The sequence below is a fragment of the Argopecten irradians genome, chromosome 6 (genome assembly GCF_041381155.1).
Source record: "Argopecten irradians isolate NY chromosome 6, Ai_NY, whole genome shotgun sequence".
Taxonomy (NCBI): domain Eukaryota; kingdom Metazoa; phylum Mollusca; class Bivalvia; order Pectinida; family Pectinidae; genus Argopecten; species Argopecten irradians.
In genome coordinates this window covers 19,010,643-19,026,665 of record NC_091139.1, presented here as the reverse complement: position 1 = coordinate 19,026,665, position 16,023 = coordinate 19,010,643, and the positions used below count along the sequence as shown (strand labels likewise).

At 34.4% G+C, this 16,023-nt stretch overlaps 1 protein-coding gene across 3 annotated transcripts in view; it reads right to left on the bottom strand.

Annotated features, from left to right (window-relative positions):
- Positions 1-2,088: 2,088 nt before the first annotated feature.
- The window catches only part of LOC138325234 (dedicator of cytokinesis protein 7-like), a 55,392-nt gene continuing 41,457 nt past the window's right edge, over positions 2,089-16,023 (bottom strand). For all 3 annotated transcript variants that reach the window (XM_069270738.1, XM_069270737.1, XM_069270739.1), the window contains 18 exons: positions 15,693-15,837; positions 15,310-15,409; positions 14,857-14,956; positions 14,469-14,600; positions 14,068-14,220; positions 13,679-13,837; positions 11,813-11,989; positions 11,171-11,287; positions 10,123-10,266; positions 8,378-8,509; positions 7,951-8,085; positions 7,630-7,719; positions 7,009-7,099; positions 6,303-6,448; positions 5,906-6,049; positions 5,314-5,423; positions 4,811-4,969; positions 2,089-4,372 (listed from right to left, as the gene is read on the bottom strand). In XM_069270738.1, coding sequence (XP_069126839.1) covers positions 4,315-4,372; positions 4,811-4,969; positions 5,314-5,423; positions 5,906-6,049; positions 6,303-6,448; positions 7,009-7,099; positions 7,630-7,719; positions 7,951-8,085; positions 8,378-8,509; positions 10,123-10,266; positions 11,171-11,287; positions 11,813-11,989; positions 13,679-13,837; positions 14,068-14,220; positions 14,469-14,600; positions 14,857-14,956; positions 15,310-15,409; positions 15,693-15,837 — 2,292 coding nt within the window. In that variant the 3' untranslated portion in view covers positions 2,089-4,314. The remainder of the gene's footprint in view (positions 4,373-4,810; positions 4,970-5,313; positions 5,424-5,905; positions 6,050-6,302; positions 6,449-7,008; positions 7,100-7,629; positions 7,720-7,950; positions 8,086-8,377; positions 8,510-10,122; positions 10,267-11,170; positions 11,288-11,812; positions 11,990-13,678; positions 13,838-14,067; positions 14,221-14,468; positions 14,601-14,856; positions 14,957-15,309; positions 15,410-15,692; positions 15,838-16,023) is intronic.

Genomic DNA, 16,023 nt, shown 5'->3' with positions numbered 1-16,023 from the left:
CATGTAGATCTGTGGACTTTTATTGAAACGCACAAGTGAAGGTATCATGCATGGGGGGATCGGCTTACTATTTACATGTGATCCAGTATACCTTCATGTATCCTCGACATTCCATGGATTACTATTAATGTCTAAATATCCGCACCTGTATTACGTATACATTATAGCAAAACTAGCGCTTTCAAACGAATGAAATAACGGTACACGGCTGACTTTGTGGCTTTGAAGTTTGATGTCGCTCTGTTTAATCTTCAGAGGAAGTTGCTACTGGCTTACGATTGGTCATTTTTACTCACGAACTGCCTTCAGTTTTACTATGAGATGTACTGGGGTGGAAATAATGGAAATGACAGGAATGCAGAGGATGACTTTATCATTTACAGAATTCAATACGTCTGTTTAGATTATGTAACTCGTACTTTATTTCAAGTGTTTGCGATAGGTTTTATGAGGAAATGCATCACGTGTTACTATTACTTCATTGCTCTTAGTATATGTCCTTGCGACCATGATGATCCTCGATCATTTACAAGAGGACTATCAGGGGGCAGGATGGTGAGGAAGACTGGACTATTTCTTTTCATGATTGGCTTGATGAGCAGATATAGATGTGAAGGTATGTTGATCAAATTCATCAATCGAATCAATCGAAAATATTGATCATATATACGTGGAAGGAATACTTACATATTATATACTCTTGGCTATGTTTCGATTCATTCTAGTCTGTATATATGGTTATTCTTTTTACTTTTAATCGATCATGTAAAAGGATTTATTGCAGAAATGAAAGGAAATAGGAAAATTAAACATATGTAATTGTGTTTTACCGTGCTTTCCGGTAGGTTTTTCTGCATTTGTTTTCTCTCGCTGCTGGGAGGACTGAAGTTGGTTGCGATTTCCTAGTTCCGTTTAATACGGAACGGAACCAGACCCGAGTTCCGTTTAACTTAAACGGAACTAGGAACCAGACCCGAGTTCCGTTTAAGCTTATACGGAACTAGGAACCAGACCCGAGTTCCGTTTAACAAAACTACTGGCCAACGAGCAGAGTTCTGTTTATTAGGATTCCTACCTCTAATTGCATGTTCAATTACATATTATATACAGGAATCGAACTTAAAGCTTCCATGAATAATACAGCACAGAATTAATCTCCTTAACACAAATTTCCTTAAACGGATCGGACACCTAGACTCCAGTTCTGTTTAACTTAAACGGAACTAGGAACCAGACCCAAGTTCCGTTTAACAAAACTACTGGCCAACGAGCGGAGTTCTGTTTATTAGGATTTCTACCTGTTCTCCTTCCCCAAGGATTTTTGGCCACATTTGGTTACAATTCATATAGATCTCTATGAAAGGTAGCGATTTAAAGGAATTACCTCTATTTTCCCTATTGGGCCCCGCCCTCCTACCTCCGGGAGGTCCGAGTCAAAAATTATACAAATTCTGTTCCCCTGTCCCCAAGGATGTTTCAGGGCAAACTTGGTTTAAATCCATGTAGAACTGTACGACTAGTAGCGATTTAAATGGTTTACCTCTATTTACCCTATTGGGTCCCACTCCTGACCCCGTGGGTCAGACCTAAGATTTATACAAACACTGTTCCCTTTCCCACATGATTATTTCTGGTCGAATTTGGATACAATCCATGTAGAACTGTATGACTAGTAGCAATTCAACGTTTTTTTTTCTCCATTTCCTCTATTGGGGCCCCTTCTTTGTGGAAAAGTCTCTTAATAACAAGAATACCCTATACGATTTTTCTTCCCTAATTACATTTAAGAGTGGACAAGGGTATCAAATCATATTTATTAACTCATTCAACCCTGAACCTCTATAATGACTAATCTATTCTGTGTTTCAGAAGAGCCTAAATATGTCTTTAATGGTGAGTGTGTTAAACATTCTATTCCTAGTCTGCCGTTCAAACTCCTGTGATACAAGATTATACAAATTTTGTTAACATTTATTTGTTACAATCCAAAATTACCAATAGTGGCGATAATTCACATGAGGTTTTCGTTTTCAGTGACACCGAGCTGTTATAATGTTTATATTGTAGATAACACAAGCACAAAGACAATTGTCTATAAGAAGCAGTTTTATTTATTCTGCATTAAGTATTCATTAGATAACTGTTAAACATGATAGAATGAATTATAGAAATCTGAGCAATTTCCAAGATAAGTCCAAAATTACACACCAGTAGTAATCATCATGTATAATTATAATACTTGGTCCAGTTTACTTAAAATGTGAAATATATATGTTTATATCTACCTCTAGAACGATTAAATTGCTTGTTTTATAGGGTAAACGAGTTTCCAGAATGATTTAACACATTTCTTTAAAGCAAATCACATTAATTTTAATGTCAGAAAGACTGCAATTGGTCGTAATTCTGGAGCCTAATACACTGCTGGAGAGTTAAAGTATTCAGAAATAATAGGTTAAAAACCTGTACAACTCTAGGTGTTTTTTTTGCAAAAAGCAATAATTGCAAATCAATTCTTAAAGATAAAAAGCATCAAGCTTAAAGCTATTGTAGCAAAATCAGATTAATTTCTATATAACTATTCCAATCTTGTTTATTTTCAATGAAAAAAAAATCAATTCTAAATTTCTAATTTAATGGATAAATATAAACAAAATTGATTATTTTGAAATTTTGTTTTATCTGTGTTCCATTTGTGTATTCTGGTGTATAGGTGAAATTAGTATAAAAGTAGGGATGTGATAAGTTGAAGTATAAATTAAAATTGGATAAAGAAAAGGATTACAATATTGTGACTCAGTATGATATTGACAAGGTTGTTAGGTTAAATACCGGTATGTAAACAGCAGTTGAGTTCACAAATCTTGGAGACATTTTAAAGTCAACTGACACCAGTGTTGACAGCAGATTTTATATAAAATAAAAAAGATTCTTACTGACCTACAAAAAGAGAATAATGTCCTCCATGACAAGTAAAATTTCTCTTGGCATTAAAAGCATGATGGTAAATGAATACCACATAATTAAATACAAAATGTAAAATATTGCACTTGAAGAAAGACTAGTTATCAGCAATAGTCAATCATACATGATTGAGGATTTTTACTCTGGGTTGAAAAATATCCTCTACTTGGTCAACAATTTCCTCCCACCTCTTAACCAGCAATTGAGAACATCATCAGTAAGCATGAAAAATACTTAATATTAAAAGAACAGCATATAGTTACTGTGTTATAGTATAACTTAAAGTGTGGCCGAAAAGGAAAGCTTCTGTATTACTACATAAATTATCAAATAGTTGTTGGTATTTAAATTCTATTACCAACCAATGTAATTTTGAATATTCCTGATTAGTGCCTAATTACTTTATATGAGATGTTTGGTGGTAAAACGTACAGGTCAGACTGCTTCATCACCACAACCTTCTTACAAATGGCATGTTGTTTGTACAATATATATGATAAAAAAATATCAAATACACATTTTGTGTGAAGACGAACATTAAAGAGCTCGAGATAATCTTAGGAGCAAGAACTGATAACAATAGAAATTCTTTGACCCGATTTTTTTCGGGTCACTTAACCCAGGGATAGAGTTATCCCCATTGTTAAAAGCAATCTGGGACATTCAGAGGTGGGAGAATCGTACATTAAATGCAAAAACAAACAAGTCTCATTAACAAGAACACACAGGTAATATTACACTGAATGGGGAAACACAAGATCAATATATCAACAAAGACTTCAAATAAATAACATTAACGGGCAGATCACATTTCCATGGAAGCTATCAGCTGGTTCTTGTCAGTTCAAATGCATATTTAATATGCTAGCGAAAAATGGTTTATAGAAAGCGGATAGGATTAAAATTCTACAACATTCTGTTAAACTTCATATTACCCCTGTAAATGACTAAATTAATGGTGTACTCTGGACCCAGATCTAAAATTAAATCTTTAGCCCTTTAATACATGCATCAACTAGGTTAATCACTAGGCATTATACTTTGGCAATTGTAAGCAACACCTATTCAAAACTTTGTCAACAAGTACACTAGTTGAAATGTTCAGGTGATGTTCAGTTGACATCCAAAAATATAACTTTGGCAATATTTAATCCAGTATTTGGTCCAAAGCTGTCGCTTATATACAAGTTCAATATGAGACGGCAAGTTATACACCAAACTGCTTACTCTGGCAAATAACTCTGTACTTGAATTGGTCCAAGGCTGTCTGTTCTTTATGCTAAATCACACGCTCTTGGTCAAAAACACTTGTTATAATACTGTTACTGGTAGAACATCATGGTATTAAGATTACACCATTGCTGTGCTGGGAAATTTCTGTTTACTCGGAGATTCCTTGTTGCCTCGACTGTAAATGGAATGAATATATGGCTAATGATGTTTTGAAATATATGAAAATAAAAGATAAAAAAATGTTTATATATGTTATCTTTTCTTTTACCAATTGATTACTTCACCAATTATCACAAAGGTCAATTAAAATTTTAAGATTGACAGTTCTACTAATTTTAAATATTATGTGTGTCCCCTTCGTCAGTAGAATTAACTTAAATCTTACATCATCCAGCTTACTGATTTATTAATAAAGAGCTACAAATTAACAAGATTTTTTTTCTCAATACAGTCAAACCTGTCTATCCTAGGTGCAAAGACAAAATAGCCATGTGGTTTTAATACACATTATAAGTTGAAATTGACCATTTTGGTCTCTAAGAAAGTGGTTTTACAAAGTATGTGGTCTTTCATTCGATGTGGTCACAATGGCAGATTTGACATATTAACAAACCTTTTGTGGTGTTTTGGTCTACGAAGTGTTGATGCATTTGATGAAATCATAGGATGAAGTTTTTCCTTGAGAGCATGGTAATTCCTCTCCAGTTCACGCTGGTACTCGCGCTGATCAGAGGTTATCAGCGTTTTGTTTCTGTGTAGCGAGTCTGAACACCTGAACAGAAAACAATAATTACTAATGAAATCCTTTACATTGATACCAGCTTTCCAAAATCAATAAACATATTGTTGATAATTTTCACGATTATGCAGAATACTGTTTTGGGTGAGAAAATTTTATCTGTAAAATAATAATACCAGCAGTTAATCTTCAAGAGAGATTTTCAAAAAGATCATCATTTTCGCCTTTTAAGTAAAAAATTGCAAGAGTAAAAATAACTGGCCATCTAGTATCTTTTCAGAATTTTATGCCATATCGAATAGCTATAAAATATTCAAAGAATACTGTTATATGAATTTTTTGTGGTAAATAGGCCTATTGGGAGGACTACAACTTACTTTTTGAGAAAGTCTTTGAATGAAAGTCTGAGTTTATTGTGGTGTTTTGTGGCAACTGCATTGCCCTCCATCACTGGCTTGAGGAAAACTAAAGCCACTTCAGCTGGTCCCTGTAACAGCAACCAAAACCATTTAACAATATCAATCAAAATCAATCTAAATTCTCAACAAAACCACTCAACAATACGAATAAAAATTCACCACAAAACCACTCAACATTATCAATCAAAATTCTCAACACAACGACTCAACGACACCAATCAAAAATCTCCACCAAACCATTAAACAACACCAATCAAAATTTTCTACCAAACTGGTCAAGAATCAAGATACCTGACCTAAATACTCAATGACAAGAAGTCTTAACTAATTTAAACTGAACAACAATTAAAACAGACATGTTTATTGACATATCGAATGACCCTGACTCAATCTAGCTAAGTGAGACTGGATGTTATACAATAACACATGTTATACAATAACACAATACTTTACATGTTGTTACAGAAGAGCGTAGTTGATTGTTTACCTGACAAACTGTCATTTGCCTGTTTAAAGGAAATCTTTGTTCCTGAATGACAATTTTTTTTACCTGATTAACTGTTGTGCCCAGACAACCTTGTAACACCATCTGAAGTATCTTCGTATCTGGAGGTTCTGATGCCAAAGCCATGGCCAGCTCTCGGGTCTTCTTTTGTACGTCCTCAATGGCTACTTCTATTGGAGACAAGATCACCTACGGAAAAATATTTGTTTTACCAAATGGAACCTTGCTTTTACGAAATACTCTTGTAAACAATTTCCAGTGCAATTTAATTTTACTAACCATAATATCGCGAAATTAATTTCCACATAAATTTTCTTACCACAGGTAAAGAGGAACAGTATGACTAAATTGCTAAATTAAATAACTGAAAAAGTTGTTAGACAGGAAAATGCAAAATTTAGCTTATAAATAAATTAGAAGGGAATGAAATATGAATGCTGACCTGTTCGCGGTTGATGACTGCCATTCGTGTCTTTACGTAGGGAAAGGTATGACTCGTAGTCAGGATTGTCTTCCTTTTGTACTGTTCAAAGATCTCCCCGTGGGCTCGGCCGTCCAGGGTGAAGGGAGTGGCATACATAAACCTCTCTAAAAGATACAATAAAACATCACATTATAACGAAATGTACGGAAATCATCCACAATTATAATACAACAATACTTGGATTGGTGGATAGCTAGGCCACAATGCAACTTGATTGATCTATTAAATCTCTTAGATCTCTTAAAAGACAGTTTGCCTGCTGTCAATAAAACTGCCCTCATGGCATACATAATTTTATATTTTAAATTGCTCATTCTCCAACATTTACTTTAGGTATGCATGTCAATGCAGGTAGGAATGAGGCTAAATACTGACTGGCATTCGAACACTGTCATGACGATACATCAAAATATTTACTCTGTAATATCTATTCTGTAACGCATGATCCACTGTTTCAAAATTTGACTAACTGTAATATAAAAACCAGTGATTTTCTTACAGACAGTTTTTGTTTAATTGGAAAAATACAGGAAATTCGGCTCCAAATGCACCTAAATAACATCAATGAATTATACATAAATGTGAAAACTAGTTTGACCATCAATGATCGACACACAGAATGTGATTAAGACTTATAAATCTGAAAGCAGGAGCTTGATCTTACTGATGTTGTAGTTCTTGTCAAAGTAAGTTAGTCTCTCTCGGTATTCATACAGGTCAAAGTAAGGCTCCACGTACGTGATCTGTATATTGGCCTGCAACATTCATAACAAAATAGGTTTAAAGATGCTCCATCGCCAACAGAGCATAAATGATATTCATCATTTGAACAATAATTTGGGTTTAATTGTGTATATATATGCCTAATTAACACAAAAAATAACATAAACTAATTTATTTCGCCTTTGGTGCATGCGCAATCAATACTTCATTCTATATAAGATATAGTGCCAAAGATTTTTTTCGGGATGCAATTAATTATTTTTCATATTTTTAACTTGAAGTAAAATTAGAAGCTCAAATTTTACAATGGCAGTAATGGTGTAAAATAAGTAACTTTTGTAACTGTAAGAAAAATACTAAATCGTCTGCTCTTGTTTTTGATAGTGAAAAAATACCATTTGTCAGCGGTGGAGCATCTTTAAGTAAACATACACTTCTACTGAAATTTTCAATTAATGGACATATACTTTTATTGAAATATACATTTATCAACATTGCACATATCACAAAAACAAATATTTACTGGATACTTAGATCCTACTTATATTTGACAGATACATACAATGCTTGGGTCCAGTTTGTCTCTCTCCACTGTGTTGGAGTCTTTAATGATTTTTGTCTTGTCGTGTCCAAACCTGTCACCGTAGAAACTCTGTAACGACAGAAGATACACAGTGTCATATTATGATACGTTTTCTGAATGATTTTAAGAAAGTGTTTTCTCTTTCTCATAAACTTGCAAAAACACTATTTACCACCTGGATTATTTACAATATTTTAGAAAATTATATGGTAAAGTAAACTAGCTGCAACCGTAAGAGACATATGAAAGGATAATTATCTACCTAATAATATAAATACAGATCAAACAAACATGGCTGACCTCGAGTCTGTGAGAGATCTCTGGCAGTTTGGTAATGGCTGGCTCCTTGTACACAAACTCCTCGCCATCAAGGTCCCCAAACTTGTGACCATAAAAGCCAACTCGGAAATAGGTACCAAAGATTCTCTTTCCCTCCTAAAAGTGCGAAATAGCATACAGTTATCAGCAAAATCCTTGTTCTCAATGAAAAGAATTGAAGAAAATATCATACATAACTACAGGATAAAGATATCTGTCACATGAATGCTTTCTATTCCAGCATGTCTCAAACTAATATTGGCTGTTTATCAACACAAAAAGTTCAATTTAAAATTTGATCAAAGATCTAATGTTAGTAGCAATGTGAATGATTTACTGTACATCATACAATTCATATTGAATCAAGATTTAGTGTTATACTCTGTTAAACTAGAAATAGTTTATCTACCTGTCGTATGATGGAGTTGAAGGCCTCGTGAAGTTTACTGTGGATGACTCCCAGCTTTTTGAAGTCCCTGTGGGCCTCATGTATAGGGATGAGGATCTTGTAAACATGGTTAATAGCTTCATACATAGTGGCCTGTACAATAAAAATTTAAATATTACACACTATAGCTTCATACATAGTGGCCTGTACAATAAAAATTTAAATATTACACACTATAGCTTCATACATAGTGGCCTGTACAATAAAAATTTAAATATTACACACTATAGCTTCATACATAGTGGCCTGTACAATAAAAATTTAAATATTACACACTATAGCTTCATACATAGTGGCCTGTAAAACAAACATTTAAATATTACACACTATAGCTTCATACATAGTGGCCTGTACAATAAAAATTTAAATATTACACACTATAGCTTCATACATAGTGGCCTGTACAATAAAAAATTTAAATATTACACACTATAGCTTCATACATAGTGGCCTGTAAAACAAACATTTAAATATTACACACTATAGCTTCATACATAGTGGCCTGTACAATAAAAATTTAAATATTACACACTATAGCTTCGTACATAGTGGCCTGTACAATAAAAATTTAAATATTACACACTATAGCTTCATACATAGTGGCCTGTACAATAAAAATTTTAAATATTACACACTATAGCTTCATACATAGTGGCCTGTACAATAAAAATTTAAATATTACACACTATAGCTTCATACATAGTGGCCTGTACAATAAAAATTTAAATATTACACACTATAGCTTCATACATAGTGGCCTGTACAATAAAAAATTTAAATATTACACACTATAGCTTCATACATAGTGGCCTGTAAAACAAACATTTAAATATTACACACTATAGCTTCATACATAGTGGCCTGTACAATAAAAATTTAAATATTACACACTATAGCTTCATACATAGTGGCCTGTAAAACAAACATTTAAATGATACACACTATAGCTTCATACATAGTGGCCTGTACAATAAAAATTTAAATATTACACACTATAGCTTCATACATAGTGGCCTGGCAAACAAACATTTGAACAATATACTCTGTACAGTTACCTGTTGAATAAACGGCCTGTAGAGCCTGTATAGCTTCATACCTAGAGGCCTGTACAACAAACATTTAGTACCTAATTTATCCACTACACATGAACTGTTGAAGAAGTCAGGAAGAGTTCAGTAGTCACGATTAATAGAAATGATTTTGTAAATCTTATTAAAAATTTTTCTCCATGTCTTTTTATCATATTTTATTTCTCCCACTGATGATTATCGCAAATTTGTTCAAAATTGTATCTCTCCCACGGATGATTAACGCGAATTTGTTCAATTTTTTTTATCAAGAATTATTCATGAGAAGTATGTCGTTAATGAGAAAGAAGCTTTGAACCAAAATTTGTAAAAATCTGTTCAGTATTTTAGGAAAAGCAGTGATTCAAAACAGCAATGTAGTGGCGCAAGTATCAGGGGTTTCAATATCAGGTGGTACATATGTATAGAAAAGTACCCCCTGAAATTGCAATTGTACTGCCTCTCCTAAAATATTGAAACCCCTGAAGTATAGTGTAACAAAAAGCCTACTGGGCTTGTATTGCTAATATACATTCCAATTATCAATGATCCTCTAACTTTAAGCAAACTAATGAAAATATTATTAGAAGGCCATAGCTACATTAGTCTGTTATAGACAAAAGGTGATACTAAACATACCATTGAGAATGAGCTGGCCGCCTGCTCCAAAAGTCCTACCAGACCACTCTCAGTGAAGTATTTGCCTGTACAGATCCCTTCTTCATCAGGTGAAACCACATCATCAGACACAGCACTCTCCTCCAATACATTTGGTGTTATTTTCTGTCAATAACAAATCATTAACAGATATCAATCCCTCTGCTGATACATTATAAAATACCTACAGGATATTGGAAACCTCTATGTAATATTTTCAATTGTATAATCATGTAAGTAATATTTTCAATTGTATAATCATGTTTCTACCACAACAGGCGGTGTTTTTCAACTCTCAGGACATTGAATAAACACTGCAGCTGTTGATTAACAATTTGTTTATACCACATGTGGTATAAACCCTGTACGCATTCTGATGGGCTGACACGGTGAACTTTGACTGAACTACTTATTTCTCAGTGTCACATCATCATTGTCAACGTCACCAATAATCAAATGACGTCATTCTATGTTGTGATCGTCGCCTGACGTCCAAAACTGCTGTTTGAAAGCGTAATCGTCGTGGTCGTTGTGTCAAAATATGTGACATTTTCATACATGTTAAATTGACCTTTAGTACTAATAAAACATCTTTATGGACAAGAATTTTACAAATGAGTTTCGTAGATTTAACGTGTATGAAACGATCTTGATCTTGATGGTACTATGGCTTGCTGATTATCTGGCGGGAAATTGACGATGCCACTCGTAAGTTATTTTTTAAAAGTTACAAAAGACACTCGCTAAAGATCTTGTCTTTTGTAACTTTAAAAAAATAACTCTCTCGTGTGGAATAAATTCAATATTCAACAACCACTCATTATGTATCTTCTATATATATGTATATATAATCATAAGTAATATATTTTTTGGTTCTTTTAGTTTGTGACTTTTAACTTTTGAATAAGAGAATAAGCAAATAACTATTCATATTCTTTAGATACATACATATCAACTGTGTTACACAAATCAGCTATAACTCGAAGAGATACTCTGTATTAAACTATTGTTAAGATATGATTTATTTTACCTGGAAATCCACACATCCCACAGGTAAGTATGGCTTGTCCTCTAACATGTCCAGGTATTCAGCGATCAGGCCTGCAGCATGGATCAAACAGTGGGCAGCCTCGGCATGGTTTCCTCGCTGTAAACGGTTAAAAGGGCAACATTTATTCTGTAACCATAATTTTCCCACTGTAAACGGTTAAAGGTTAACATTTACTGTATAAGTTGCTCGCTGTAAACAGTTAAATGTCAGTTATACAAACTCTGCTTTTTTAGGTGACTATAAGGTTGTTTTGGTTCAATGTCCTACTAATAGCCAGAGTCAATTAACCATGTGACAGGTTCAGGAAGTGAAAGGAATATTAATCTAAAAATAGCTTGAGAAAACCACTAATCTGCAGTTATTACCTTAATAGTTACAACTGCCCTACATGGGATTTTAACTTGCGACCAAGAGGTGGACTCCTTGTGGTGATATGTAAATCTGAAACAATCGGCCATCGTAGCCCTAAAAAGTACCTTCACTATACAAAAGAATTAAAATTTTACATGACCATTTATTTGTGTTTTCTAATTTCTATACTGATGATTTGCTGGATACAGATTACCATTTTGTGTAATGGTGTAAACCTGCTGTAAACAGACCGATAAGGTTGACCCTCACCTCACTATGTTTGCTGGCCATGTTCTGTAGCCAGGTGAGGCGTAGATCTGGAGAATTCTGGTAGCCCTTGGCAATGCGGTACATAAGGTCTAGCAACATCTCAGGATCCTCCTGGAACTCCTTCATCTTCACGGTGTCTGACAAAATCATGTGCAAGTTGAACACCAGGTCCTTCACCTGAAAATAAATAGTGAATAGGTAAACCAGATATATTCATAATCTACTTATAGCTATTAGTCAAACCTCGATGATTCGAACTTCGATGAATCGAATTTCTCGCTGTATCAAACTTTTTGTCTGGTCCCGAATTTCTTCACTATATAACATTACTAACTAACCCATGTATGAATCGAAGTTTTATGAATCGAAGTTCTCGATGTATCGAACTTTTTTCATGGACCATTTGTTATAGAATCATAGGTAACTGACACTCAATGATTCGAATAAAAATTTACCTGTACAGATCAGGTGTTCGCCGATACCCCGCGGCATGCTGTCACACCTAGCTGTCTCGCGACGGCCCTTCGCCGGACAATAGGGATTATGACAGCTTGTGTTGCTAGCTTGATATCATCAAGATAATTAATATCACTAATCAGACCGATACCCGGTGCTTTGTTTTTACAAGCTGCGTTATTAAATCATTAGTACGGCAAAGATACGGTTAGTCGTTTTTGATATTCGCCGCCGCCATTGGTAGCGGTTTGCAGAATTTACGGAACGGTAAATAGCGAGCCACATTATAAGTAACTCATACTCAAAACTGTTACATTGCACAACTTTGGCATAAATACTGGAGCAAATCGATCATTCTAAATTTAAGTATTTTGTAGGTGTTGTAGCGCTTTCGGTTCCTCCTTTTTAGTTTCGTTTTTACAACGTGTTTTCGTTTTTTATATTCATTCCGTAATATTAACCATCGCTTAAATAGTCACCAAACGAACACTTGTACATGGGTTAGGCCTGGTACACGTAAGTCTTGTTTATAATATTCGTATGTATTGTTAACGATAGCAATACATGTGATTGATTGCATACTTCATTTTTATTTTGTTTTGCTTGTGGTAAATACAATGATTATAAAGTTTATGGAACGGAGACGACATGTACAACTACCACAGTTGGTCATGGTAAAAAAAAAAAAACATCAGTCTAATTTCAACCACGAATAATTCGAAGTCTCAATGTTTCGAAGTTTTTCTGACTGTCCCTTGAACTTCGATACATCGAGGTTTGTCTGTATTAGATAACAAGAGCTGTTGGAGAACAGCAAAGCTCGCCTATTCAGAACAAGTTGATGTTCAACTATTTACTATTTAAACATGGAAATATGACAAATTAACAGACTCAAAAAACCCTAAAGGGCCCCAAATTGGTTGTATTATAACGTTCAGCATCCATACACATTAGGAAAATAAAATCATAAACATTTATGATGACTTATGCTTAAACAATTGACAAAATAGAAACTTGCTCAAAAACTTTAACATGGAAATATGACAAATTAACAGACTCAAAAAGAACCTAAAAGGCCCCAAATTGGTTGTATTATCACGTTCAGCATCCATACACATTAGGAAAATAAAATCATAAACATTTATGATGACTTAAAGCTTGTTTAAGCTTAAAAAATTGATGAAACAGAAACTTGCTAAAAAACTTTAACGTGAAATGGGACGCCAACGCTGACGCCAACGCCGGGGTGACAACATTAGCTCCCCCTATTCTTCGAATAGGCGAGCTAAAAACTACAGTCTCGAATATACAACAAATATATCATATAAATTATAGACTTAAGTCTATAAAGAGATAAATACTGGGTCAATCTTCAACTATTACAACAGATGAAGGGCAGGAGCTACTTACCTGTTCTGGGAAGGTGTTTTCCTGAAGATCGACATCAGCCTCGGCGTAAGTTAGGATGGTCTTGAGTGATTTGCGCAGGAACTCTTCATTAAAACTTTGGTTCTGTCCTACCAGTGAGCTCAGAGACATGGTCACCTGCATTTTCACTCGAGCAAAATTCTGGAATATTTCAAAACAATACTTTTTTCAATTTGTAACATCTTCAGGAATATCAATAATAAATTTGAAGTTAATTCCGAGAAAATTTTGTGCATCAAATGTTTCCAATCATAACAATACATTGTTTTCATTCTTAATCTGGACAAAGCAGCAGTTGATGAACAACAGTATAAATTAAGACTTAGTTTTTCTTAAAACACAAAGTGACCACTGAGACATCAATTACTTACATTGCCAAGTTCAAAATTCTGCCGCATAAGCATGTAGAGTGAGGCACTGGCCTGAGAGCGAGTGTTGGCAATACAGGAACTACAGTGTCGTAGAAGTCGCAGACATAGATCAGCACACTGTTCTGTCTCCTCTTCAAACAAGGGGTCCAGGAACTGTAATGCACAATTCATAAAGTTACTGTTCAAAGTTTATTTACAAAGAATTGATATAAAATTCCCAAGCTTGATTTTCTTTGAAAATTAAGCTTAATATCTAATATATTTTTTTTGTTATTAATAAGAACATACTTTTTGATATCTCATTTTTCAAAATACTTTGAAACTGGATTCAGAGCAGCTCTTTATTTTAAGCCTAGAAATGTTTATAATACTCTATACGTCAAGCCACCCTGATGTATTACCTTTGTGACAAGAGACCGTTGTGATGCAAACATGGCCTCCAGGACCAAAGAGCTTTGGTTCAGACTAAATCCATGCAAAAGCACCTTTAGTGCACAGCTTAACAAGGGAATATGCTCCAGATTCTGTGCTATCTGAAAGTTACCAAAACCAAAAAGAATTATGCATTTACCAGATAACAGACATGTTGAGATTGCAAATTTCATTTGTATACATCATGATATTAACTCACTCACCCCTGGTGAAAACACATTTAGGCTCTTTTAAATCAAAGATAGATCAGTCTATAATGGAATTATAGGGGTGAATGGGTAAAAATTCATTTCAAGCTTAGTCTATTACTTTGTTATCAGAGAAATTACATTCCTGCTAGTGTTATTGGAGACTTACCTGTACAATAAGCTCTAGGGTATCCAGGGCTATCATACTGATTTCTGCTGCTAGGTTTCCCTCGATGTGGGCATCCGCCTCAATATCCCTGGGTTTAGAGCTGAAAATGATAGATGTTTGGTTTTATTAGCTTAATGTCCTATTAACAGCCAGGGTTATTTAAGGATAAGCTAGGTTTTTTGGAAGAGGAAAGCTGGAGTATCCGGAGAAAAACAACCAACCAGTAACCAGTATATACTTAGTAACAGCCCCACATGGCCATGGGATTCCAACTTGCAACTCAGAGGTGGAGGGCTTGTGGTAAAATGTCATAACAGCTTAACCACTCCGTCAATGCGGCCCCAAAAATATCAGAGAAAGTTCTGTGGTCACCATAAATGTATGAGATGATGCCCTAGGAATTATTTACAGTATGTATAATGCTAATACTAAGATCATGGTTCATAGATTTACCTGTCGTACGTCTCATATGAGGGTTTCCACTGAAGCTGGTCTTTTCTCCATCGTAACCGATTATCTCCCCCTGCTGGTGCTGATGGTGGTGTCCTATCACCTATTCATAATAATCAAACAAAAACAAAACAATATCATTATCAAAATATTATTAATGTGTAATATTCTAAAAGCTCAGTGCAATGATTAATTTTGAAATTTTGATGACATACAGAAAATTCAATCATGCACAATCATATTTCATTGATATTTTTCTAACATGAACTGAGCAAAACATTACAATACAGCTCATTACAATATTCACTAATAGTAAAGTTATGATAATCATATTGTTAGTTGATAATACACTGATTAAACTTGATGTAATTTTGTGTCAGATTTACCTGGAGTGTAGGGAATCTGTTTCCGTCTCAGCATCATCTCTGTACGGGCGTTGAGATTGCCCAATATGGCCTCCTCCAGGCGGGACTTCATATCTACACTCTTCTTCAAGGTCTGCTGTGAGCAGTGTGACAGACTCTTCTTACCCTGCAGACAAGTAACATACAGCTAAGTACAGCTATCATAAACAGGGCTACAGATTTAATGTAAATAACATTTTAGAGCACAACAATATTATCTAGATTTATAAATCGCCATTATTAAACCTGTAATTCAACACTTCAATGGATCTCATTTATATTACTTGTGAGCAAAGAGAAATAGAAACGTTAG